The 26,157-nt window shown below is 39.6% G+C and overlaps 2 protein-coding genes across 3 annotated transcripts in view; one reads left to right on the top strand and one right to left on the bottom strand.

The window, feature by feature from the left end:
* iqgap2 (IQ motif containing GTPase activating protein 2) overlaps positions 1 to 26,157 on the top strand; it is a 38,786-nt gene that overhangs the window by 522 nt on the left and 12,107 nt on the right. For both annotated transcript variants that reach the window (XM_026186083.2, XM_080309152.1), the window contains 14 exons: positions 2,920 to 3,019; positions 8,477 to 8,633; positions 9,019 to 9,096; positions 10,898 to 10,974; positions 15,260 to 15,327; positions 16,088 to 16,201; positions 16,326 to 16,504; positions 18,976 to 19,063; positions 19,276 to 19,439; positions 19,713 to 19,800; positions 20,019 to 20,182; positions 20,328 to 20,488; positions 21,463 to 21,587; positions 22,353 to 22,516. In XM_026186083.2, the coding sequence (XP_026041868.2) occupies positions 2,920 to 3,019; positions 8,477 to 8,633; positions 9,019 to 9,096; positions 10,898 to 10,974; positions 15,260 to 15,327; positions 16,088 to 16,201; positions 16,326 to 16,504; positions 18,976 to 19,063; positions 19,276 to 19,439; positions 19,713 to 19,800; positions 20,019 to 20,182; positions 20,328 to 20,488; positions 21,463 to 21,587; positions 22,353 to 22,516 (1,727 nt within the window). The remainder of the gene's footprint in view (positions 1 to 2,919; positions 3,020 to 8,476; positions 8,634 to 9,018; positions 9,097 to 10,897; positions 10,975 to 15,259; positions 15,328 to 16,087; positions 16,202 to 16,325; positions 16,505 to 18,975; positions 19,064 to 19,275; positions 19,440 to 19,712; positions 19,801 to 20,018; positions 20,183 to 20,327; positions 20,489 to 21,462; positions 21,588 to 22,352; positions 22,517 to 26,157) is intronic.
* On the bottom strand, positions 24,152 to 26,010 carry f2rl2 (coagulation factor II (thrombin) receptor-like 2). The gene is made up of 2 exons (XM_026186085.2): positions 25,702 to 26,010; positions 24,152 to 25,428 (listed from the first exon to the last, which is right to left on the bottom strand). The coding sequence occupies exons 1-2, from the start codon at positions 25,763 to 25,765 to the stop codon at positions 24,407 to 24,409; spliced, it is 1,086 nt and encodes a 361-aa protein (XP_026041870.1). The 5' UTR covers positions 25,766 to 26,010; the 3' UTR covers positions 24,152 to 24,406.

Below are 26,157 nucleotides of genomic sequence, written 5' to 3'. Positions count from 1 at the left end.
GTGGGTGAGCTGCACCACTAGCTGCGGGATACCTTCAGTAGGTGTGGCTGGCCCTGACGGTGCGCTTAAAATGCGGATGAAGAGTGGCTATTAGAGGTTTTAGGTGAAAGAAACCACATCCTGGATGCTTCAATAATACTACTAATAGTTATTTGAGACCTAGTTTTCTCCCCTCGCCTCTCACAGGTGGCCCTAAACGCAGCACAATGATTTTTTAATCTGTTTATTTGACAGTGGACGCCAACATAAGGCGTTTTTCTCACAGGTTAACCATTAACTTGAGCTTTCTGCTGCCGCTGTCACATGTGCAGCCTAACCCCGTGAGCACGCCAAGAATTTAACCGAGTCCACTGACAATAAACACAGGTAGGTTTACTGTAGATAGCATGTCTGTGGGCAAAGTACAGCTTTGAGAATAGGCAGTATTACCCCCAGTGCTGTTTTTTTTTTCTTCTTCTTTCTGTAGCATCTGACTTGAATCATTATATTTTATTGATCATATCTTGCTACTGTGAATCAATAAGAAGTGTGTCTCCAGATAAGAGAGAGTAGTATGCTGCAAACTCTCTAAGATATGGGTCCAAACAAGTCCAAATTTGTTGGCCCCAAATCACAAAGTTGTCCTTCAACTGCGCTTTAATTTGCAAGTGCTGCTGTGGGACCCCGAGGCAAATCTATTCATGTATTTCATACTGACCTGAGTTTATTGATTTGGCTTGGATACAATGGATGAACCAAAAAAAAAAAACACAAAGCCTCCCTTGAATCGTAGCCCGCCAAAAGGTTGCGTAGAATAACCCTGCAGCTAAACAAAAGCATGAGTCATAATCACAGGGACTATAACTCAGGTCCGGTGATCTTGTGACACACAAAAGCAACAGACCCATCCTGATAGTTAAATATAACACAGTGCAAGAGCGTAGACAGGCTCTTCCAGGAAGTGTGTGAGTGTGTCACTAGAGGTAGTGTGTAATGGCTGCGCTGGGGCTTCTGTGCCTGACATACGTTTTCATCTGCATCTGTCTTCTGCACAGCTGGACCACAACTCTGTGGTTGGACCCTTGGATGCGGTGCTCAAGAGACTAGAAAACATTTCGCCTAAATAGCGGGACAATTACGTCTGTAGAGATGTGGTTGGCCCGTGCTTCTCCTCGCATGCGAGTATTATTTGCCAAGCCTCTGCTGAGACTTGGCGAACAAATGTCTCTGCAGGTGGCTGTTGAATAGACAAGTTTAACAGAGTGTGCTTTAGAGGTTTAAAATATTCAGGCTAGAAAAGGGTTTAATGACCTACATATGAAGTTGGTTTGGCATGATTGGTAGAATATATGCAATGTGGGCATAAAATTGAACAAAACTACAGTAAAGTCAGGATTCTAAACTGGCTTTTGTAGCTTTTGTTTTAGGATCTCTGTGAATAGAAAAGTTTGCACTTGGCCCAGGTGTGCAGAAGCTCCACTGCCATGAGTTTGATGTCACTGTTTAGCAATGCGAACCTTTCTGAAACACATCTCAGCACTGATGGATGTAAAAGTCCAGCTAGGGACAAATTAGCAATATATGTAAACTCTCTGTGCAGCACATCAGCTTCACGCTCTGTATTGGAACTGCTGCGTGCTAAACGACATTGTCCCTATCAAATAAATTAAATTTTAATTTAATTTAATAATGACATCAATGGAACTTGAGAGGATATGCTCTAGTTTGTCTATTAGCCAGTGCTGATATTTTTTGTCTGTCTTGTTTTTTTTGTTTTGTTACTTATTTAAGAATCACATAAATCTAGTGTAATTAAGTCTTTTCTTTTAAGTCATCAGACAGTCTTTGTGTAGTTAGCCGGCTCAACATTGATATGTCACAAAAGGAAAGGGAAAAAATTGGCTACTGACACTGGCGGATCTTGTTATTTTCTGTTATTTCTTATTTCCCATCTTATAGGTAACTTAGTGGTTGCAGATTATGGCAAAACCATCTTTAAAAAAGAGTCATGTTAAACAGTTCCTAGAGGCTTACATCTGCAGGTCACCTGGCTTTATTTTACACTCGCAGAAACCTGCGAGTAAAAACTGTGCCTGTCCACGTGTACCATCAGCTGCTAGCCTGTATTTAAATGAAAAGGGAAAGATCTGTTCGTAAAAGGAGCCCCATAGCTTGAGATTTTCCCTTTTACTCAGCCAGAAATAAATAGATTTGATCGGATTAGAGCTGGTTAGGGAGTACGGCGTGGGGTGGGGTCTCGTTAAGCTGCAGGTGAAGGTCAACTCTCAGCAGAAGTCACTTGTCAGATCGGCACCCCGCCAAAGCCAGTTTAAAAACCATAAAATAAAAAGACTATTTCATCTCTCACGGCAGGGTTTACTGAAGCATGAAGTGGAGTTTTAAACACATCAGCTCATAGTAATTAAAAAAAAAGACTTATTTTTATGTATGTTTGGTATCAGCACTTCTGTTCAGGTGCCGTTTTAACCTATACCTTCAATGTTAGTGTAATAAAACACCATCCTCGAGGAGACCGCTTTCTGTGGTACTGATTCTTTACAACCTGGAGGGAGACTGTGAAGACCCTCCCGATGTGTGTCACGGTTGCGAGTGCAACTTTTGCTGTGCCGTGTTTAAAATAACCTTGTGTATGCAAAAATGTTGTCATGCTTGTGACAACTTCCTGTATTGAGTATGACGCACACATGATGATCTTGGTGTTGGTTAGAGCTAAAAAAAATACCAGTGACACAGCTCCTAAGGAGGCCCGAGCTATAGTTAAGTATTAGCTTGACCTGTTCTTGTGCAGCTTTATGAAACAACCCTTTTCAACTGTAATTAAGAACAATAAGAATGGACAACACACTATGGAGTATGTTGCATAATGAAAAACGATGACAGTGATATAATCATAAGTGTTTTTTGTTTTTTTTCTTCCAGCCATTCAGGATGATGAGAGGTTGTCAGCAGAAGAGATGGATGAGAGGAGGCGGCAGAACATCGCCTACGAGTACCTGTGTCACCTAGAAGAAGCCAAACGGTAAGGTGGGCGTTAGATGGAGGGAGAAGCATTGTGCAGACAAAAGCCAGTTGCTTTTCTTTGTATTGTTTGCTTTGTCACAGTTCACACGGCATCTAGGATTTAAGTTGGGTGTGCTCTTGGTCAATCATTAGTTCTGTTTAATGTTTTTATACAAAGGTTTATGTGTTTAATGAACAGGAAATGGTTGTGAAATAAAGGAATGGAGTGAAAGTGAGGGCAGTCTTATGAGTAAGAGAGCAAATGTGTGTGGTTAACAGTGTTTGTAGTATTATGAAGCTGCAATGGTGGATAAAGGCTGAATCATCGTGGATGCAACATGATGACATGGAGGTGTAAACATTCCTAAGAGCACGTGTGATTAAATCTGGGGTGGTGCTGACTGAGTGGAAAGAGTGGCTCGTTATCCACTGTACTCTCATCTTAGCTTTTTTTTTTTTCTCTAAAAGCTGAAATTATTTATTTATTTAAAAAAAAAAAGAAGAAAAAGCTGTTTTCCAAAGCAAGCACAAATCTGATGAAGAGTCTTTGAGGTGTCTTAGCAAACCTGAAAGCGAACCACTTCCTGTCTTCTTCATGTTGGCATCCATCTGAACGGAAGAGGAAGTCTGATCATGTTTCTTCTAACACAGATTTGATAACCACACCCAGTCCCCAAGAGAGTATTTTCTTGGAGTCACTTTTCAGCTTAAATCCATTGCAGTCACTGTGGCCGAGTGTCGACTGCACATTTGCTTTACGTCCACATGCCCTCAGAGATTTGTTTCCCAGCTGAACTTTGACCCTGTAAAGACTGTTTGAATAGCCTATATTATCTGCTTATGACACAAGAGAGTTTAAGGGTTTACAATAAGACTTAACTGAACACAGCTTCAGGCTTTCATCATAATCTGGTCACACCAATATGATGACACTTCAGTCTTTTTATAGCTGACAGGAAACACTTTAGCAGAAGGTATACTGAACTGCATAGAGAACTTTTAGTGGGAAAGTTTTTGTATTAATACACCAGGTTAGCCTTTAAAAATACTATATTTAACTTTCTCAGTTTCCCTTTTAGCTTCCCCTTATTTAATCCTGGAGCTTGTGACACCTTTCAGCCATTGAATTGCACCTCCATTCTTTGAAATGTGTCAAGTTAGATTAGGATTAAGACAGACCTTTAACAAAGCTGTAAACCACAGAGGGCAGGGGATTAGGTTCTGGTCTCTGGAGTCAGGTGTAAGCAGTCACTGAAGTCAAGCAACCATGAGTAAGCAACCCAGTACACCTGAAGGCACAGTTTAATTAGCCCCCTTTTTAACAGTGGTAAAAACCAGTAAGGTTGGTGTCAGCAGATGACCCAGCATGCCTAACATGCCCGGGATCCTGAAGCTGCAGCAATTTCCCAATTTGTCATTTTAAACATTTTATTTACATGTCGTCTGTATAAAAGCCTAATGGGACAATTGGACAGCCAAAAAACTGGAATCTTTCTGCAGCAAAGGGACTCAAAGGAAAAAAAACAAACAAACAGCTAGTGGGGTCAGTGACATTGTTATCTCTGACAGCATGTGGGATGGACAGACATGCTTTGTTTTAACAGTGCTTTGCTTGCAGTGCCTAATTAGTTTAGGTCAAACTCATAAAGGTTTAACTACCTGAATTGTTTCTGTTGTATGTTGCACATTAACTCGCACCTTAAATGAAACATCTGCTAATATTTCACAGGACGATTGCTTCATTTTAGCCAGACTTTTTTTTTTTTTAAACGTCTATCAACTGACAAGAACGGATGTCAGTTAATAGACCCTCCCCCTCCCTCTCCCCAATTCACACACACAGTTGCACAGAAGTTTCTGGAAGGAGACCTTGTACTCTCACCACAGAGTAAACAAATGGTGGTTTACATTTGTAGTTTTTCTGGATTGGGAGCTTTCTTGTTTGCTTTGATGCAGGATCGCTTGGAGGCCTAAATTGTCATGTTTGCTTTTTAGTTAACAGCATTACCCTAATCTTTGGATACATTTTAGCCTGAGATGTAAAATAAAATTCTGTATTTACAGACACACTGGCACACACAAAGACAACTCATGACATGCATGACTAAGCTCCATGACGTAAGCTTCCCAAAGCCACTGTTCAGTCAGAAATGCTGAAGCTGAAAGCAAAAGAGGATGGTAATCATGTGTTGAGGTGGGATAGACCTTTGTTCTAGAGTCCTGAAAGCTCTATTTTGTTTTAGCACTGTGAGCCACAGATTGGACAATAACAGGAAGGGATTTTTTTGGAGGGCTGTAAACAGCATCACCAGTTTGTCCTGCGTCAGGAGACAAGTTCTCCCGTCATTGTTTTAAGCACAGGATGTTCCTGCATCATGTGTTCATGCACTAGTTGGATTTCTTTCTTTCTCTGTAATCTGAATATCAAATATACTTGCTGTTAATTAATATGCTGCTTTTTTTGCACAAGATTTTCAAGTCATTTATTTTGTCAGATGGGCTTTGTTTGTGAGGCTTTGTGCAATAGCACAACACTAATAGGACTGCACAGTATGTGGAAAATCTGTAAGCTTAGGTGCAGGGAGGTAGTGAGAGCTCTCTAATCTCCCTGTAGGCAATTTGAAGCAAACAAACAGTCCTGTATAATATCAATCCATTCCATGCATCCATTCAATCATTCATCCTAACCAGGCCAACCGTTCATGCTCACATTCAAACCTGTGGCCAGTACAGAGTAACTGGTTAGGAGTAATTTAACTTGCACGTCTTTTGACTTTGTGTGGGCAGCTGGGATATCTGAAGAGAACCCACGCGGGGTGGAAGAAGCGGCAGGTTTAGATGCTACTTTGTTTCTGTTGTGTTAGAGCTATTGAAGAGGGGAAAAGCATCTTAAAACAACTGTGCCTAAATCATTTGATGACCGGAAAAGGATGAGTGCATCGAGTGTATAATTAAAAAGATTTTTCTTATTGGTGGGATTTAAGTTAGGGGTTAGGGTTAGGCATTCCCTTTAAAAATAAAGGGATAGCTATAGCATTGTTTAAGATTATTATACAAATGTTTGTTCCTCATGGTTATAGCCTGCACACTCCTGTGTGTGTGTGTGTGTGTGTGTGTGTGTGTGTGTGTGGTTGGTTGTTGTCCTTGTCCTTAATGTGCTGACAGATAATTTGCCACACTGAATCCTTGAAGCACCCACGCAGCCTTAATTAACCTAAACAAGATGTCCTCTGCATGCATGTGGGAAGTAATGCTTTGCTGCTTTTGTTAAGCCTGAAAGGAGGCAGGAGTTGTTGGTATAAATAAAACCCGTAACTGAAACATGACCAGGTTAGATGGCTGCGTGCTGTACACTGTAAATTCAGTGTATGGGGATGAGCAAACAGCTAATAAATTACACACACATTTCTTTTACTTTGTAACATCCAGGACAGGAGACCATAACAGTAAATTTAGTGTCACTTGTAAGCAGTCAGATAATGTGTAACAGACGTCCTCGATCATGATGATTCACCATGCTCACAAATCATTCACTAGTTCTTTGGAATAGGTTTTTCCTGATGTCCCTGGAAATAGTCTGGCAGAGACTGCGTTCCTGAAGGCTTTGCTAAACCTCTCAAAGGGAAATTACATCAGCATAAAAGGAGGGCAAGTTAATTCTGATATAAACTGTATATTTTTCTATTCAGTTATTCGTTTGCACCTTTCTCAAAACCTCTGCCATCCTCTAGAGAATAAAATGTGATCTTTTCCATCGTTACACACTTTTTTTTCTTGCCAAAATGCAACTTTTAAACTTTATCCGTAGTGCTGTTTTGAATTTAGACGATTTAAAATAGTATTAGGTTGCTTTAATTAATGTTTTTCCTTCATTGTTCCCCTGACTGGTCACCTCTAATCACACACTGGAAATGTGTGTGCAGCCCCCTTCCTAAAGCATGCTGGCCTCTGTGTGGGTGTTGCCTGTAACATTTGCCAGTTCCCTCACATAAACAGGCTACTTTGTTGCTCTGTTTAATCAAAAAACTTCAAGTTCATTTCAGCAGCAATGGCTCTTGTGAACTGTGTGTGTGTGTGTGTGTGTGTCTCTCTCTCTCTCGCTCTCTCTCTCTCTCTCTCTCTCTCTCTCTCTCTCTCTCTCTCTCTCTCTCTCTCTCTCTCTCTCTCTCTCTCTCTCTCTCTCTCTCTCTCTCTCTCTCTCTCTCTCTCTCTCTCTCTCTCTCTCTCTCTCTCTCTCTATATATATATATATATATATATATATATATATATATATATATATATATATATATATATATATATATATATATATATATATTTTAATTTTTTTTTTTTGTGTGTGTGAGAGTTCAGCAGGTGTAGGGAAATTCAATATTGACTTGTTGACTGCACGTAGGCATTCAGCCACTTAATATCTGAACAGCACCCTATCAGATGTGTGGGTAAACAGACTAGTAACCATAGCAATGTTTAAGGGAAAGCAAGTTTAATTTAACTAGCGATGAAAATTAAAGGTTTTACTCTTAAGTGCATCCATAAAGTATTTAGAACCTTTCACTTGTTTTACATGGTCTATATTCAATATTCCATACTGAAAATGGGAAATTTAGAAGTTATTACAGACTCTTTCAGATTTTAAGCTCTGTCAAGTTAGTTAGGGATTGCCTGTAAACCACCATTTCAAGATCTCAGTTCAGGGATACAGCTGGACCATTCAAGGGCATCCAAAGTGTTATCCCTGAGATACTCTTACACCGTCTGGGCTGTGTGCCTAAGGTCACAGTCCTGTTAGATTTAAAAGGTTAATCACTCGTCCGGTCTGAAGTCCTTCGCACTCTGGAACAGGTTTTTCACCACCTTACTATCCTCTGTTCAGTCTTCCCTCACCTGTGACCACTTCTCTTGTCACTGCTCATGAAAAACAAACTTGTTGCTGCCACCATCATGTGTCAATGTTGGGATGATATTGTGCAGGAGATGAGCTGTCCCTGGTTTCCTCCATACACAGTGCTCAGAATTAAAGTCAAAGCAGTCAGTTCCATCAGACCTGCAAGTGTTGTTTATCACAGTTTGACTTGATTTTAACTGCAAAGAAAATGTTTAAATTCTGTTCTTGCGTTGCCATCATGTGGTATTAAGTGTAGATTAATGCGATAAAAGGAATTTAACAATTAATAGGTCAAAGAAAGTCAAGAGGTCACAATTATTATGTAGAATGCAATGCAAATGAGATGTTGCGTCAGTGTGATTTCCTGTGTACTAATGTTGTAGACTAGTCTCATTTTCTTCTTTATACTCTTTTAATCTGCAGTTTTACATCATTATGTCCTCTTCTCTATTTTATGTAATTGTCAACCATACTGAAAATCTCTGAGATTTAATTAACATCAGGCTGTTCATTGGGGTCTGTTTGGTTCCAAGAGATCAGTATGTGAGATGCACTTGACATCTGAGCTTCATATTTGTGTTTGCTCAGATGGATGGAGGCCTGCTTAGAGGAGGACTTGCCGCCTACCACAGAACTGGAGGAAAGACTTAGGAATGGGGTCTACCTTGGCAAGCTCGCCAATTTTTTTGCACCAAAAATGGTTTCAGAGAAAAGGATCTATGACCGAGATCAGTCCCGTTATAAGGTAAGGCTTCTCTTCTTTTACTGAACTTGTTTAAGAAAAGTCAATAAAAACTTTGAACTTTCAGATTGCATCATAAAAGGCAGAATGACTGTTTCCCAGGTACTTCCTGGCAGTTACAAGCAGTTTTAAACCGGAAAGAGGGAGATGTGACAGGCCAGTGTTGAGGGCTAACTGTAAGCTGTTGCAGCTGTTCTGCTGCTACACTAAAGTATAGATATGTTTGTACTTTGCCATATTATACTCAGGGCTCGATATGAGATTTGGCCATCAGACCAGCTCAGCTCTTGCACATAGTTTATGCTTTGTAATAAATCCTTAAATATAAATGCTCATTTTTTTTGCAGTTCATCCCTTTAAATATCTGTGCTTCTGTGGTTATCTTTAGAGTAAAGGACTGCACTTCAGACACACTGACAACACAGTGCAGTGGCTCAGAGCCATGGAGTCAGTGGGCCTCCCTAAGGTAAGGGGCTTGTACAGCTGTTGAAGACACTTTAAGTTCTCTTTCACATTTGTCACACTTTAAGTGAAACGATCTGAAATGCGAGAACATGACTGTTGAAGTTTGTAAGTGCATGATGTAAAAGAGAAAAAAGTTTGTATAGAAAGGTCCTATTTTTTTATTTAAGACCATAACATATCTGAACACTGGCTTATGGTTTGTACTTGTTCATGTTAGAGATCAGAAACCACCATGGCACCTAATTTTTACCTCCAATCAATTATAATGAATGTGTAGGAGTAATGCTAGAACAGTATTACTCATATTTTATCATTTATAGCACAACACCAAAGACTGGAAATAAAAACATAAACTGCATCCTGGAAATAAGAATATGGTAAAGTTGTTATCTAGGGCTGGGCCATATTATACCGTTCACGGTAATACCGGTATAATGTTAGGCAACGATAGGAAAATGAAATATCGCGATAGAATATGAGTAAAACGCGCATGCGCAGTGCCTTTGTTTTCATACGCACATGGCCGATTGTTGAGTGAAACAGACCAACCAGAATTGGTTTGTAAAAATGGTGCAACTTCCGTGATGTGGAACTGGTTTGGTGTTTGTCCGTCAGATACACGACAAAGCACATTTTTTTGCAGAACATGCAAGCGGCCATCGTTATTGTCGTATTTGTCGGACTAAGATGCCCTTAAATCTGGGAGTAGAATCTTATAAAAGTTAACGTTAAGGTTCCTCATGGTTAGAGACAAATGCAATCGCATGGCAGGATGCTGTAAAAGGACCAATCTTCAGTCAGGAGAACAACTGAGATAATCCGTCCACAATACGAGGTTAGTCATTAATATACTGCAACAACATGGGAATAGAGCCGCTGCCAGAGAATTCAACATTAATGAATCAATGGTACAGAATTGGAGGAAGCAAGAAGAATGAGTTTAATAAAGTTTGATTTATCTGACTGCTTTGTTTCGCTTAATGTGCCTTATAATCCCGTGCACCTTATGGTCCGAAAAATACGTACTGCACACTGCAGTTTAATGTTGCAAAGCACCTCTTTTTAACTTCAGTGGATATTATACATGGTTATGCTCAGGATATGTCAGCCCATTTCTACTGGAAATGCCTTTTGGTTAAACTTTCAGCAAGGAATTTGCATTTGCACTGTTACATTTTTATAAAGCTTTAATGTACATAAAAACCAGCTTCTTATTTAAGTGAAAATAAATGGAAGGTTGTCTTTTTGCGCTAGTAATGTTGTGGAGTTGTATTTTGTCTCGCATCAATTATATCGTCGGTTATATCGTTATCGCAAATTTTCAAATATATATCGTGATAAATATTTTTGGCCATATCGCCCTGCTCTATTGTTATCTACTACTGGCTTTTTCTAGTCTTCAGTTCATTTTTATTTCAAACATTTCAAACATGTGCCTTCACAATCATTACAAAATATCGTTCCATTATTTGTTTGAAAAGGAGTAGGCAGAAGTATTTACTTATTTGTCCCTACCCCCTCAAGTTTTACCTCTCATTCATTTAATTTTCTTTTAGTCTTAATTTATTTATTTAAAATTACTTGCAGCTATTCCTACCTCTTAATTCAATGTTGATTTTAAATGCATCATTCGTGTGTTATTATCAAGATAATTATTGAGACAGAGCCCCCCCCCCCCCCCCAAAAAAAAAAAAAAAAAAAAAGCAGGAACATGTGGTCCTGTTAAATTGTAGCAGAATGAAAAGTGTCAAGACCATGATAAAGAAGAGTGACTAATACCTGCTGGTGGTTTCTGCTTTCAGATATTCTATCCTGAGACGACAGATGTGTACGATCGCAAAAACATGCCCAAGGTGGTATACTGCATTCATGCATTGAGGTACGACTGAAAGGATCTATTTTGACAGCACAATTGGTCGCTCATCTGTTATCTTCATGTATGTGCAGTGGCTGGGTTCCCCTGGCTGAGTTCTCCTGAAGGATCTACACCTGAATGTTCAGTGTGGTTTCATTTCATGAAATGCAGACCTAAGTGTTGTCTTTGACCTAAAAACTATGTGGTTGTATCGGTCTGTTAGGGTTTAAACTATGAGCCAGGCCAGATTAGATTCAGGCAGCATTACATTTGTCTGTACAATGTTGCCTAATTAATGAATGCAATTTATAGTGTATATAAAAGATGTGCATAGTTTCCAAAGTGAAAAGCTGATTTAATACATGTGACTTTTGTCTGCATTCTTTCTAATCACCACCAGGGGGCAACTCATCTGGTTGTAAAAAATGTGGAAATTGAAGTTTCTCATGTGACTTCATGTGCACATTTCTGTCTGCCATACTGGACACGATGCAACCACCTGTTGCTAGGAAAGTTTCTTCCCTGACTGGTTGGTGGTGGTTCCTGGGGGTTTCTACCTGTTGATGAATGAAATTGGTTGCAAAAAAGGCGCTGCACCAAAAGTCACCTGTGATTTATTTGGATGCTAGCAGATTGCCACTGTTGTTGTTGTTGTTGTTGTTTTTTTCTTTTCTTTTTTTCCTTCTTTTTGTTTATTCAAATACTGGCTAACTACAAGCTGGAAATAGAGAAGAATTCCCCTTCATATTAAAAATTGTGCTTGTGGAAATATCTTTGCTACATTGCTGAGGCTTAAGTTTTAATTAAAAGGGAGCCTTCTCCATATCCAGTTTGTCGCACTTTTCATTTGGAAGTGAACTATGACTGCTGCATTGTGCTAACAACCAAAACTATCATAAAGAGGACTTTTCTACATGGTTGAGGAAAACACGTTTTACCCTAGCAACAGGTGGTTGCCATGACTTTAGCAATCTTTTTTTTTTTTTTTTTTTTTTTTCTTCATCGACTGCTATCAACCTCCAACAACCACTCCCAACCAGTGTTGGGAATTTTTCCCTTATGACCAGTGGTTGCCAGATGGTCATGGATGATCCAACATTGTCACCACGCTTGTCACATGTCCAAAATGGCAGAGAAGTTAATGTCACATGGTTAGTAGTCACATTTCTGCAAAACCTCGATATAAGTCAAATGCTCAGTTGATCCATGACCTCTTTCTGTGGTGTCTTGATGAACTAACGAAAACAACATCATGTTTACTTTGAGTTAAAAGGAGAATAAAGCAGGGAATGGATTAGGTTGGGACAACCATGTAACTAACAAGCCACTCTCCTAGCATGCAATAGCGAAGGTCAGAAGTGCACAGCTCAAGGCTTCCACACAAGATTATAGGTGATGTCATTGTGCCAAGTCCATACAATGTATACAGCGCAGCTGTAGATTATATGGACTAGTACATACTGTTTTCGCTAACATTTATTTATTTATTTATTTAATTTGGATTGGGTTGTGTTGGACTAAACCAAACATTTTGGTTTGAATTGGAAATGAAGTGCTTATTTTGTATCTACAGACAGAATTTATCGACAGCTCATAAAACTACTATGCTTGTGGTCAGATGTTTACACATCATCATGATGGGAATGAATATCATGGTCATTTTAGGCTCTTGATTCCCTTAAACTGTTGTTTTTGTTTGTTTGTTTTTTTTCTCCCAGGGTGGAATGATTGTACAGAATACGTTTTTAATGACTTTAAGAAAAATATAAAACGGTTGCACAAGTTTGAATTGTTTTAGGATATTATCTAATCCATGCCAGGTCAGAAATGCATACAGGCTCAAATGTGTAAACATATTCACCTATCTGTTGTAATAAGTAGTGCTGAAGGTTCAGTTTCTTCTAACTTGACAAAGCCAAGGCCTATTAACTTCATGGTCATGCTTTATTCAACTGGTAGCATAAAATAATTTGTCTGTCAGCACTCACTGGATTAACCAATGCTAAGAACAATGGGAAAGTCCAAGGAACTTGATGAAGATCAAAGAAGGAAAACTGTAGATTGACACAGGTTGGTAAGGTCTCTTGGAGCCATTTCTAAACAACTGCAGTTTCTAAGATCATCAGTTTAAACAACTGTATGCGAGTACAAGTAATTTTGATGTGTAACTGATTTGCCAATATTTAGAAGAAGACCCAAACTGTCACTGTCAGATGAAAGAAAATTGGTGAAAGCCCAGAAACCACCAAGGCTCAAGCCTGCCAAGAACTGGAAAATGCTGGAACAACAGTATCACCTGTTCACAGTGAAGTTGCATGACCATGGGCTGAGAAAATCAACACATTTAAGCTTTACTGAAACTTGAATATTGGACACAACTGATGATCCAAGAGGACAGTGTTTTAGAATGGGTAAAGCAGGCGTTAAACCTCTGGAATGGTCTTCCCAAAGACCCAAGCTCAACCTGATTGAAAATTTGTGGACTACACTTGAAAGCCAGGTTCATGCCAGAAATCCAACCAGTTAAAAATGAATTTGGTGAGTTCTGCTAAGAAGACTGGTCACATATCCAGCCAGACTCATGCCAGAAGCTTGTTGATGGCTACCAAAAGTATCTGGTCATTGTGCAACTTGCCAAAGGGCATTTAATCAAATACTAGTGGGGCTGTATGTATGGATGTATGTATATATTTGTATTTACTTAATCTTCTTTTAGAGAAAATCCAAAATAATTTCAAACTTGTTGACGTGGTTGTTTTCTAAATTTAATTTAAGATGTATGCTGTGCAATCATTCCCCCTGGAAAAAGAACAGTTCAAAAGGCTCATTAAAGAAATCATTCAAATCCCACAAATACCATGATATTCATGACCACGGTGAGCGTACGCAAACTTCTGACCACATTTGTACAGTGTGTCCATGAAGCTTAACCTCCAATCTATACATCAAAAGCAGAAGTGGTACTTAGTAAATGATATGAAACAGAAACTGGAAAACATTGTTTCTACTTTAGTAGCACAAGGAGGTTCTGTGTGTTACTTTAGATGTGCCATGCTGTATATATTATCCAGACTCTGTTATTGAGCTATAGACAGCTATATTCACTCTATACTATTAGTTGTAGTTTCAGTGTTTAACTTTACGTTTGCTTTCCTGTGAAAGGTTGGTGGTCTTTTTCCGTGGCTTGTGCGTCGCTGTAGGCCCTTGCTTACTTAGTCTAAATGACTGACTTTCTAAACCATCCAGTCAGCTAAGCACACATTTGGGGAGTGGTTATGGGAGCTGCCTGCCTTGTTTTCTCTGTTGTAGTGTTTTGGTGAGGTCCTTTTGAGAATTGGGTTCCTTCCTCCCCTTATGCACACACGTGCTCTTCCTTCCTGCAAATCCAGTTCAAGTCCCACAAGTTCCCATTGAATGTTATTCCTCCTTAGGTACAATGCTGACCTCATAAGTAGATGTTTTAATTCTTCTCAGAGTGGTAGAGATTTGGAGAAGAAAAAAAAAAAAAAAAGGGAATCCACCAAGCTAGTCAGCTGATCGTCTTTAACCCCTGTGGCTGGTAATCAGCCACCTTCATTAACCCCAGTCAGCTGTTGTTGTGTTTGTATCCCAGACCGAATCAGTTGCCTGCATGTTGGAAAATTACCCTTTGTAAAAGCAGATTTTTTAGATGGTCTCTTTCAAACCTCTCTGTGCCAAGGACAGAGTGCATCTTATGTTTACACATGCTGGGACCAAAGGGCAGAACAACCACTAGCTACTACAACTCCTTTATTCAGAGCTGTACTGATGCCAGACCTCCCTCGCCTCTGTCAGTGCGCCCCAGGGCAGCTGTGGCTACAATGTAGCTTGCCATCGCCAGTGTGTGAATGTGTGTGTGAATGGGTGAATGACTGAATGTAGTGTGAATGACTGAATGTAGTGTGAAGCGCTTTGGGGTCCTTAGGGACTAGAAAAGCGCTATACAAATGCAGGCCATTTACCATTTAAGTATCTATAATTCATTGCCAGTTACCCAGTACCTGCCGGAAGATGAAAGTTTTATGAAGTTTCCAGTCACCTCCTTGTTAAATTTATCTGCTAGGTAGTGCACGGAGTCTGCTTAGTGTTGTCACAGTGCTTATTGTAATTTGAGACAGTGCTACCCCCTTGTGGTGTAAGTGTGACACTGCAGAGAAGACGATACCGAAGCGATCTTGATCGAAAAAATAAATAGTTTTATTTTCATGGTATGATCTACAGTGTTTTGTATCGCTTATTTTTTGCACAACTCTTACATCGTATGTGTTTGTGTCTTTTTTTTTTCCAGCTTGTACTTGTACAAACTGGGAATTGCACCACAGATTCAAGACCTTCTAGGGAAAGTGGACTTCACAGGTAACCATCTACCATATAAATTACCTGAAAGTGAAACATAGCACAAACCTTATAACGCACAATATCATTCATACTACATTCATATTATTAGTCCAGCATCACTTTGCTTGTTAGTCCTCACGTGATGGTACAACACAACACGGTTCCCATGTGTTCTTCATGTTATAGCAGAATTTTATGACCAATGGTTCATTACCAGAGATCAGGCTCTTATCACTAGTGATGATCATCCACTCAAGTAATGGGACCATAAATGGAACAATTTATAAATTGCAGCTGCCCTAAAAGCAGGACGATGACCTTGAAGGGGAAATTGGATTTAAAAAGTGGGGGATAGCTTTTTATGGGGCAAGGCCCTGAACCTTTTGATGGCACCTCGTGTGTACCCATGTTCTCCTGCAAGCAACTGTCATGGTGCTCTAAGAGCAACATGTCTTCATCTTAATTTTCCTCTAACAAAGGACATTTACTCTCCTCATGTGTGGTGTGAGGGGTCTGTTGTTCTAATATCACTTGATCATTTTTAACTAGTTTTTTGAATGTTATGAAATATTTATTTTAGGGTTTTGGCAGATTGATTTTAAGTCGTTGTTAGTGTTCTGATGCCCCATTTAACAGTTATACTGGTTAGAATTTTGTCCCAACTGTATGTTTTGTTTTGTTGTTGTTGTTGTTGTTGTTTTTATTTGTTTATTTTATTTTTTTATTCCAATGTGCCGCGTCGCAGCTGTTTCATGTCAGTAATATATGTGTTTTACAGAGGAAGAGATCAGTAACATGAGGAGTGAACTGGAAAAGTATGGCATTCAGATGCCAGCTTTCAGTAAAATTGGAGGTATCCTGGCCAATGAGCTGTCGATTGATGAAGCTGCCTGTGAGTGATCTTTTAACCTTGTGATCTTTTAACCACTCAGTTGTTTTTGACTGAAGTAAACGGAGTTATCTGATCTGATATGTGATATCCTCCACTAAATCCATGTTTTGTTTTTTTTCCTTAGTACATGCTGCTGTGATTGCCATCAATGAAGCGGTTGATAGAGGTCAAGCATCTGTCACAATGGGAGCCCTGAACAATCCTAACGCAATGCTGAGGAACACACAGGAACCTCTGGCCCAAGAATATCAGGACACACTGAGTCAGACCAAGTCTCGCAAGCGGGATCAGTCCTCAGGGAGGGTGAGAAGACAAACACTTCAGTGATCTCTTGGAGCTTTTTCCTTTTTATTTAGTATCTTAGCTGCAGGGCTAGCTCTACACTAGGGCTGAACGATATATCGCATTTGCGATAATATCGCGACATGATCGAGTGCAATTTTCTAACCGCAAAGGCTGCGATTATACTCTGGACATGTCCAAATTCATGGGCTGCATCCTCCTGAGGCCGCATTTGTAGACCGATTACGTCACAGCGACGCGCCGAAGGCTGTCCAAATTACTACCATATCCCAGAATTCATAGCGCGGCCCAGCCAAACTCCAGTTTCCAGCAATGGCGGCCGCTACTAAGTTTTAAAATTACTCATACTAATCTTTCTGGGTCACAAAATAAACTTTTAACATATTTTCAGGCGAGAAAGTAGTTGTGTAAACATCAAATATCTGCTCGGTTTATCAAGATATCCCATATTTGCAAAAGTGCTTCGACGTTTTCAGAAGCGTCTGCTACCCACCAGCTCGACAGCTAGCCGGGAGCTCGAGGGTTACTGATGCGGCCGAGAACGGCACAACTCCCGGCACATCATTTTCAGATCACCGCGGAGTTTCGCTGCTCGGGTTAAACGTAATATATAAGTCACTTAGACAACCTAAAAATGTTATTGTTGGGCTTTTTTCAGTGTTTTGTTTGTTCGTGAGTAAATCGGTTTGGCTGAGATTAAAGTTATTAGATTAGATAAAATAAAACTTTATTAATCCCCCGGGTGGGTTCCTCCTTGGTTTTCACACAGCTGACTAAACGTCAAACAGAAAACTTATTAAACAGAAGTATGAGACAGTCGAGAATTTACACCAGTGTCTGGTTATATTTTAGATAGCAAGAAGCAGACGGCCGAGTTTATTAAACTCCACCGAGACAGCGGTGACGCTAATCAGAACGTCAGAAGGCTAGACCGTCCAATTTCACGCCTTTTAAATTTTAAAGGCGTGTTTGTGTGTGTGTTTATACAATTGCTATTATGTTTGAACTTTATGTGTAATGTTACTGACTGCAGAGATCAGTAAGATGTGTGTATTTTTTATTTATTAGTTTTATTTATTTAATATTATTTTTTAATTGAATGACTGTCTAGTAGTTCACAGATGTCGAAAAACTGAGTGTGGTAAAGCCACTGATTTTTTTTTTATATATATTTCTGCAATCTGCACATTGTACTGACTTTCATTTTAATGTTTACACCAGGGTTCCTTGTCAGCACTTTATGCTCAGATGTTTGTAAGCTAAAAATAAACTATTGTGTATGTTCAAATATACTGTTGTGATTGAAGAAGTTAAATAAAAATGTCAGTCATCAATTCATGCATCACCTCATGTCATCATATCAGAGGTCTGTCTTCCAGGAAAGAACAGTTTAAAATTAATGTAATATAGTATTGGCCATACTATATGATGTATTGCTTGTCTTTGTTTAATAATACAGAAGACAAAGACCTTAAAAAATAATCGCATATCGCATCGCAATCGCAATATTGGGGCAAAAAATTGCAATTAGATTATTTTCCATAATCGTTCAGCCCTACTCTACACTGGAGTCTTAATGCTTTAAAATGTAGCTGCATGCTAGAATAGACTGGACTGCTGAGTCATAAAACAGGTTGTGCTGTATCAGAGACTGAGAATAGGCAATTCTGATTGCTTACCAGTGTACACTGAGGCAAAGGAATTATGAGTGTTATAAACACTCATAAGGTTTGTAATTTGGGAAAACATCATCTTGGAGGGGATCCATCAATATTTTCTATCGACTGTTCACACCTTGGTTTTAGAGCCACCGTTTGGTTTATAATTGTTTTTTAATTATTTTTTTAGATGGAAAAAATAAAACAATGCAACTTTCTCATCTTCAGCCTTGTTAAAATTGTCCTCACCCCTTTAACCTGACCCAACCTTGAACCATGTAAGCAGGTTTGATTAAGTTACACCTCTTACTGCTGCTGAGGTTGACATGTTTTCTGTGTTCAAGAGCACACGTGCTGACCACAGACAGATTTTAAGAGCTGTATGTCTGAATGTAGTTTCTAGAAATTTCTGAATCATGTTTGTTATTTGAGACATTTTCCAAAGGAATATAAAGAAGTGTGATATGTATGTGGCAGCTATATTAACTCGAGAACTGCACGGACATCTGAAAATGGTTGCCTGCGCTGATGTGCTCTACAGGCTTTGCCAGCACATTCCAGTGACTGCATTGTAAGCTGTATTTACCTAACGCTCCACGCCATCCAGCACCTCTCCTCCCATTCTCTTTACAAACGCTGTGCAAACAGTAGCACTAGCTTTTCTTTTCTTTTTTTAATTGATATTACCACACCAATTTAAATGAGAATGGGAGGCAGTAAATACAACCTGCTAAAATATAGTGCGCTTTGTTTTTTTTTTTAACAATTATATGCATATAATGTGATTATATTTTCTTTGTCTCCCTCTGTTAGCGGTCCTCAGTTGCTGCTGAAGAAAGAGATGTTTATGAGGAGCTGCTGAATCAACAGGAAATCCAGACATGCATTGATCTTGTCAACAGTAAGAACTTCCCTATGTTTGCTTTACACACATTCTCACTTAAACACTGTCATGTGTCGCAGATGTTTTTGTCTTTGTGTGAGATGGGCCTTTATGGGTATTAGGTCTAAACATCTGTTAAATCAGATTATGCAGCACAATTACACAGTTAATCAAAACAATATTAAAGTTAAAAAGGATCTGCTCACTGTCTTTATTTTTCCTGTCTCCAGCCCAGGAAGCTATAAGGCAGGTGAATCATGCTGTGTCGAGCCAGGATCAAGCTGCTCTGCTGGCTGCGCTTAGGCTCAACGTGCTGGCCTTGCTCGGGGTTCAGGAGTCAAACAGCCGGTGGTATCTGGAACATTTTACCAACTACTGTCAGCATAAATCTAAGGTATACAGAGTCAGAGCTTGTTTGCTCAGTTGTTGGATTTAATTCCAGCAGTGTGTGTGAGAGAGAGAGAGAGATCCATATTTCAGACTTTGTGGTCTTCTTGTTATCCAAGCATTTGTTACAAGTGAGCAATGGCCTGCTTTCACATGAAATATCTAACTCCACCTTCAAATAATAAAAATAATCAAGTCAAAATGCAAAGAAAAACGAGCCATTTCTTTAATGGGGTCTTTTTGGATATCTGCTTAGTGTAATCTAATGTTTCTTCTTCAGGAAGGTGGAAGGGTCCAGATTCTGGACAAGGAAGAGATTCAGCGAGTTGTCAGCTCCTGCAATGACTTTGCCGAAGCAGAGAAACGAAGTAAGTGGCTTTTGTAACTTCGGGCTGTTTACTAATGAGTTAAAATTCAAACTACCTAATCACCCAAATACGACTCATGATAAGTATTTAATATGGGTTCTTAAAGGTCCTTCAGAACATCATGTATAAGGTTGTACGAAATACTGTTTTCGTTCATTTGGGGAATTGATTCCAAGTTATAATGTAAAACACGACTTTGTTGTCATTTTCTTAATCAGAACTTGAAGCAGTTGCAAGAGTCAATACAGCCATTCGCCTGGGCAATGCTTTGGAAACAGTGGAGGAGCTGATGAACCCGGAGGCACAGCTGCCAATTGTCTACCAAACTGCTGCCAACCTCTACCAGGCTGAGCTTTTCAGTTTGCAGCTACAAGGGGGACGGGTGAGGCATGTTTCAGACTTTTACTCTGTGCACATGGATGTTGATGGGTATTGACAAGGTCAGCGATATACATGTATATACATGCGCGCACACACACACACTCTGCAGGCAACAATTTTCTGATCCAGTATTTTATGTTTTTCAGTCTGGACTGAGCCACGAGGAACTGAGTGTAGCTGTAGAGATGCTGTCAGCTGTCGCAGTGCTGAATGAAGTACTAGACACCAAAGACCCACAGGCTGTGATTGAGCAGCTAACAGACTCTCCCCTGGGCTTTACCAACATAGACCAAGACAACCTTAACAGGTAAGATAGCCGCAGGATAGATGAGGAAGCAAAAGGAAGTGTTATTGTTTACTCACCTCCCCCCCAGTGTTCCCATTTAGTGGATTCATCTACTTTTAAGTCAGGCTGTGGAAACGACACAGAGACCATAAAGAAGAGTTATTGTGATTTATTGCAGAATGTTTATACAACATGTTTATGGCAGTTTTTAATATATAACTACTTTACCCAACTTCTTATCAACATTACTGCTAATAAATAACTCTTTACTTATCTCGGTCACTTTGTGCAGCAGCTAATAGTTAAAAAACTAATCCCTGGTAGTTAAACATAACAGTTCAACCATATTGTGGTAGTTTTAACCTAATAGCATTTAATTTATATTATACTAACAAGAACATACAATATGTGAATTTTTAGTGATTTACACATTCACCTAACAACAGAAAGACCCTCAATTTCATCCTGGGAAGAAACCCAAAATCCCTTTGGTGGTTGTTTGAGGGGGAGAAAAACTAATTTGACCAGATAAAATCTGCAGAGCTTTTTTTTTTCTGTATGATGATTTTTCTTCTAGTCTGTTAGTTGCTTGGTATATTGAATGCACCACATGAACAAAAATCAGTTTATGTCTAAAAATGGGTAGCAGGTTGGTGTAACTTTTGGTTCCTCTCAGACATTTGTCCTGCTGTACTGTATGACGGGACACTTATAAGCTTATAAGGTTAACGATTTGCTTCACAAAGTTATCAGTTTACAATGCAGACAACACTTGGTTCCACACTGCTGTCTGCTCAGCTGTGGTGCTAAAGTGCTAAATGCAGCTGTGCTGTGGTGGGCAGGCTATGAGGACACCAAAAATTACACCCATGAGTGTTTTGTTGTTGCTGTAATGTCATAGTTTTTTCTTTTATTTATTTATGACTTAAAAATTAAGTTATAATGTATTTGCGCATCCAAACAATTTCTGGTTACATAAGTCCTTCTTTCCTCAGGTATTCTGACATGCTTATCAAAGAGCGAGCTGAGGCGCTTTCCACGGGCCAAGAGTTTCTAACCTGGAATGATGTCCAGAAATGCATCGACACCGTGAATGTTCAGGTCCAAGAAGAGCATGAACGTAAGAACGTCTTGCTGATTTCCTCTTCTAGTTTACATATTTTAGCAAGTGTTTTGCCCTGTGCAGCTAATCAATTTGCTATGCAATTTGGTGACTACTGAATGAATCATTAGGCTTCTCCTTGTTTCTCCTCGTACATTGTAAAACAATGTCAGTTCTCTAAACTTTGCTAGAACATATCTGCACATAACAAAACTAGAACTGGCCACTTAATAAAAGCAGGAGATTTGATACTTGCTGTAAATGTAACTAATACACAGTGATCTTTTGTTGAGTAACATACGGCGATATGTTGTACGTAGAGAGAGATGAGGCATGTAGAAGCTCACAGACATGTACAGTTCAGACAGACATGTGACAATTACTCATGCCTGGACTGAAACCTGAAGGTGCTGGTGATTCCTTAAAGTGCTTTTGTCTGCTAAGAGAACCATATCAGACATCACACTGAGTCAAGCTACGATATCACACCCAATCTAAATTGTAATTTTGAGAATAACAAACGATTAACTGCAAACTGCTCAAACATAAATAATTTCCTTGAGGCTCAAAAAGGCGTAAAACTACACAGTTTGCTGAGGTGGACATGACGTAAAGGTGCTCAAAATACTCCCACTGTTTCAGGAATATTCTCAAATTACAGATGTTTGAAACCTTAGAACAGTTTTTTAGGCATCGTCTTACACTGAAAAATGAAACACAATCTGTGCTCTTAACTTGTCTGAGAGGCTTTTGTGTTTTTGTTTTTTGGTCCTCCACCTACAGGAATCATAGCCATAGCTGAGATCAATGAGGCACTAAACTCAGGTGATCATGAGCAGACCCTTGCAGCCCTCCTCCTCCCTACAGCCAAGTTGTCGGGGGTGAACCCAGCCACAGCCAAACACTACCATGATGTCCTTCAAAATACCAAACAACTTCTCTGCCAGGTAGGCGAACATTTCTTTAGTCATTTCGAATTTGAGTAGAAAAATATACTTGCACCATCCACAGCTAGATATTGTGGAAAACGTCATTATAGCTGAACGAATCCTTATTTTGTTTATTTATTCATTTTGTAAGTTTTTTTTATTATTTAAACCTGTCCTGTGCAGCAAGCAGGATCATGGTCTGAATGCTTTATTGTGGAAAGCACATTTGCTTTCCTAAGAGGGGCATAGACTCTTGTAATTGTTTTTGGGTCATTATTCATTTTATTTTATTATTCATATTATTATCTGTGTGGGTATTAAGCTGGGGGTGATGCCAGGTTGGTGAAAGATAGAAAAAAGGGTGAAGTAAACGGGCATTTCGGTCTCCAACTCGCTAACAAAGCACACATTTAAATGATATGCAGCAACTGAAAGACAAAACAGAGGGAGGGACACAAATATAGAATTTTGCTGTGTGTGTGTGAGAGGATGTGAGTGTCTGTGTACGGCAACAATGCCCCAACAACAACAACAACAACAACAATTTTTGTTGTTGTTGTATTTTGTTTTTAACCATCAGTTGCACACAGAGGTTTTTCATAAATTACTCATTCTGTGGTCAACACTCGACCTTCAACAAACAAAAGACGTCAAGCAAGAATTCACGAGACAAAATAAAACAATTGAAATTAAAAAGGTGCTCTTTTGAGCTTACAACACATAAAAATAATAAAATAAAAAATTTGATGACCTCAAATTACAGAAACAAAAGTCTAGATAGTGACTATAAAAACGACTGACATAGAACAGTCACAAGTATCACAGCTGGTTTATTTAATGTTTTCTTTGGTGTGTGGGGAGACGTTGACATGTGGAGTTTAAAAAGTCTTAATTTTGTAGTGGAGAACTTTTCAGCTGGTAGAATAAATTCGTGGTATTGCTTCCTCTTGCGGCAAATGTTTACGGCACGTTTTGCAAATTACCGCATTTTGTTCAGCGAGTCTCATTCCCTCGCTCGTCCGGTAGGATATAAACACACATGCTCAGCGCAGTGCGCCAGGTAGAAAATTTTCTGTTTGGGAGGGAGGGGAATTAATGATTGTGCAGCATGTGGGAGGAAAAAAAAAACCTCACAGGGAATTGCATGCAGACAGCTTAATATTGCCATGGCAAATTATAAAGCCATTTTAACTATCGTGAGTGGAAAAACTTGCAATACATCGAGTATATTTGAATTATCTCCCACCCTTACTGTGTGGTAATTAAAAATGAGAAACATATGACTGCACAGCCAGCAAAGCCACGTGAATGGCCCTACCAACCTATGCAGCTCATGTCCCCCCTGAGACCCTACGTGCGTGGGTGATGTGTTGTCAGAGAAGCAGAGGGAGGAGAAGGCACGGGATGATGATTAAGATCAGGAGGTAGAGGACTCCCCCTGGAAGGAAAGGGCGAGCAAAGCAGGTTCAGTAAGCACCCCCACTTCCTCCATGAATCATTATTTAAACCGTGTCATAACTTTGTCCTGTTAGTTTTGTTATACAGCAGTTTTTTATCCTATGTCACTTCTTTACATTAGGTCATGTATATATCTATCTGAATTGCTCAATCTTGATTTTAAAGTAATGGATATATCGTTTACAAAAAGTATTGTTGACTTTTGGATATAATTTTAATGAAAAAATGAACAAAACATGACACATAAAACATGTTTTTAGTATACATGGAAACAAATAACACTATGGCCACATTAATAGTTTCTGATTCTGGATGTAACGTGGATACAGCCTAATGTTAACCACAATGTCCGGTCTTCAGTTTGTCATTTTCCCTTGTGACTTCCTGCTGTGTTCCAACAATAGTCCAGGCTTGGGTTTTGTTTTGTTTTTTTTGTATACATGTCCAGTATCACGTCATAACTGCTTGTCTCGGAGATATCTCGCGGAGAGAAATAAATTGTAGTTCTGAAGCCGCTGTCTTGGAAATAAGCATACACAGGAAGGGATCAAGACAACTGTGGAAACAGCAGAGACACACAGCTACTCTAAAGTATCCATACAGGCTGTCGTCCCCACCGGAAAACAGGCGGATGTAGTGGGCCATATGCAGGACTCCGCTGGGCAAGAAGCACACCAAGAAGATGCTGAAAACCAGAGTGCTGACTCTGATAAATGGCTTCCAGTCACAAGCACTTTGACCTAGATGGTAAATTACAGCCACATGGGCATAGATACAAAAGAGGAAGGGCGTTATAAAGCCTAGACAGATAAGCATCAGCCTATATGGCACCAGATGGGAGTGTGATTTTTCGTCTAGGGGAAGTACATCATGACATGTTGTGATCCCCAGCTGGGAGATGTTGTAACTCTGCCTGACAAGGAGCTCAGGCACAACAGCAGCCCCGAACAGGAACCATATAACCAAGCACGTCCACACCGCCAGTGTTTTCGTAGCAAGTCTCCTGTACATGAATGGTTTGACCACAGCCAGGTAGCTGTTCAGGCTGATGCACGCGATGGTCTGAGCTGAGCAGTAAACATTACCGTAAAACAAAGCCGTAATCAGCCGGCAGGAGGTTTCCCCAAATATCCAGTTGTTCCCATTGAAGTGGTAGTGAACACGCAGCGAAAGGGAAAGCAGGAGCAGCAGGTCAGACAGCGCCAGGTTCAGGTGAAGAACGACTGTGGAAAAGGACTGTGCTCTGAGCCGGACTCTGAGAAAGGCCAGAATGTAGCCGTTGGAGGGGATGCCCACCAGCATAGACAGGATGTACGATGAGGGTATGACCCAGGTGCTGAGCACCCCTGTGGTATAGGCTGTCACTGGATCCTCTGGCTTCACATGCAAGTTTCTGCCTGTGTCATTATAGTCGGCCTTAAAGGTCCTTGGATTCACTGTGTGAGGTTGGATTTTGGTCCTGTTTTTGTTTCCTGTAAAGAGTAGAAAACAGTTTTTACACCTTCAAACCAACTTTCATGCAAAAAGTTTTTTTTCTTTTGTACCAAAATGTTCTGAAGGTTTTTTGTTTTGTTTTAAAGAAGTAATTTTGGTTTTCTATTTTGTGAGTCTGAGTTGGGAAAAGAGCTTTCCCAGTTGTTGGATACCAAAATGTACTTTTTCTACAAGATTTAAGCTTTTTTCTTTTTCTTTTTTTTTTTTTAAAGAGTTATCCTTTTAGTAATGTGTTAACTTAAGAAACTTACCATCAAGCTGATTGGTCTGCACTGCCATCAAACAAATGAGTAGTCCTGGCATGAGGTCAAACATGTCACCGTTAAGTTGATATTCCAGTATTTCCCAGTTAATTAGGCTTCAGCCCTCTTGGTTTTGCTTCTTGTCAGGAGTTTTCCACCAGTAAAACTTTGTGTTTTGCATCTCTTCAGTGCAGCGGTCGAGCTGATAATGGTGTGAGCTCAAACTCAGCTTCCTGGCAGTGTATACAGAAGCATGTTTCCTGCCTGGACTTGAAAACTGAATTCCCTGCTGTCTGCGTCAGTCACAGCCCTCTGAATCACTGGAGTGGGGGAAAAAACTACTTAATGGTTTACAGAGCTGTTTATCGTGTTTGTCCAAGGAGTTTGGTTCATTTAAGACATTTGACTGGTTTTGGTTTTATTACTTTTGTTAAAATGGGATTTGGTGTTTGTCAGCCTAGTGAA

The sequence above is a fragment of the Astatotilapia calliptera genome, chromosome 12, assembly GCF_964374335.1.
Source record: "Astatotilapia calliptera chromosome 12, fAstCal68.1, whole genome shotgun sequence".
Taxonomy (NCBI): domain Eukaryota; kingdom Metazoa; phylum Chordata; class Actinopteri; order Cichliformes; family Cichlidae; genus Astatotilapia; species Astatotilapia calliptera.
This window is presented reverse-complemented; position numbering and strand designations above follow the sequence as displayed.

What these genes read in the sequence shown, in the direction of transcription:
- f2rl2 (XM_026186085.2), bottom strand. Translation starts at nt 25,765, where the DNA reads ATGTTTGACCTCATGCCAGGACTACTCATTTGTTTGATGGCAGTGCAG. An exon ending in GCAGACCAATCAGCTTGATG is followed by an intron (nt 25,429 to 25,701) that starts GTAAGTTTCTTA and finishes TACTCTTTACAG; the next exon opens with GAAACAAAAACAGGACCAAA.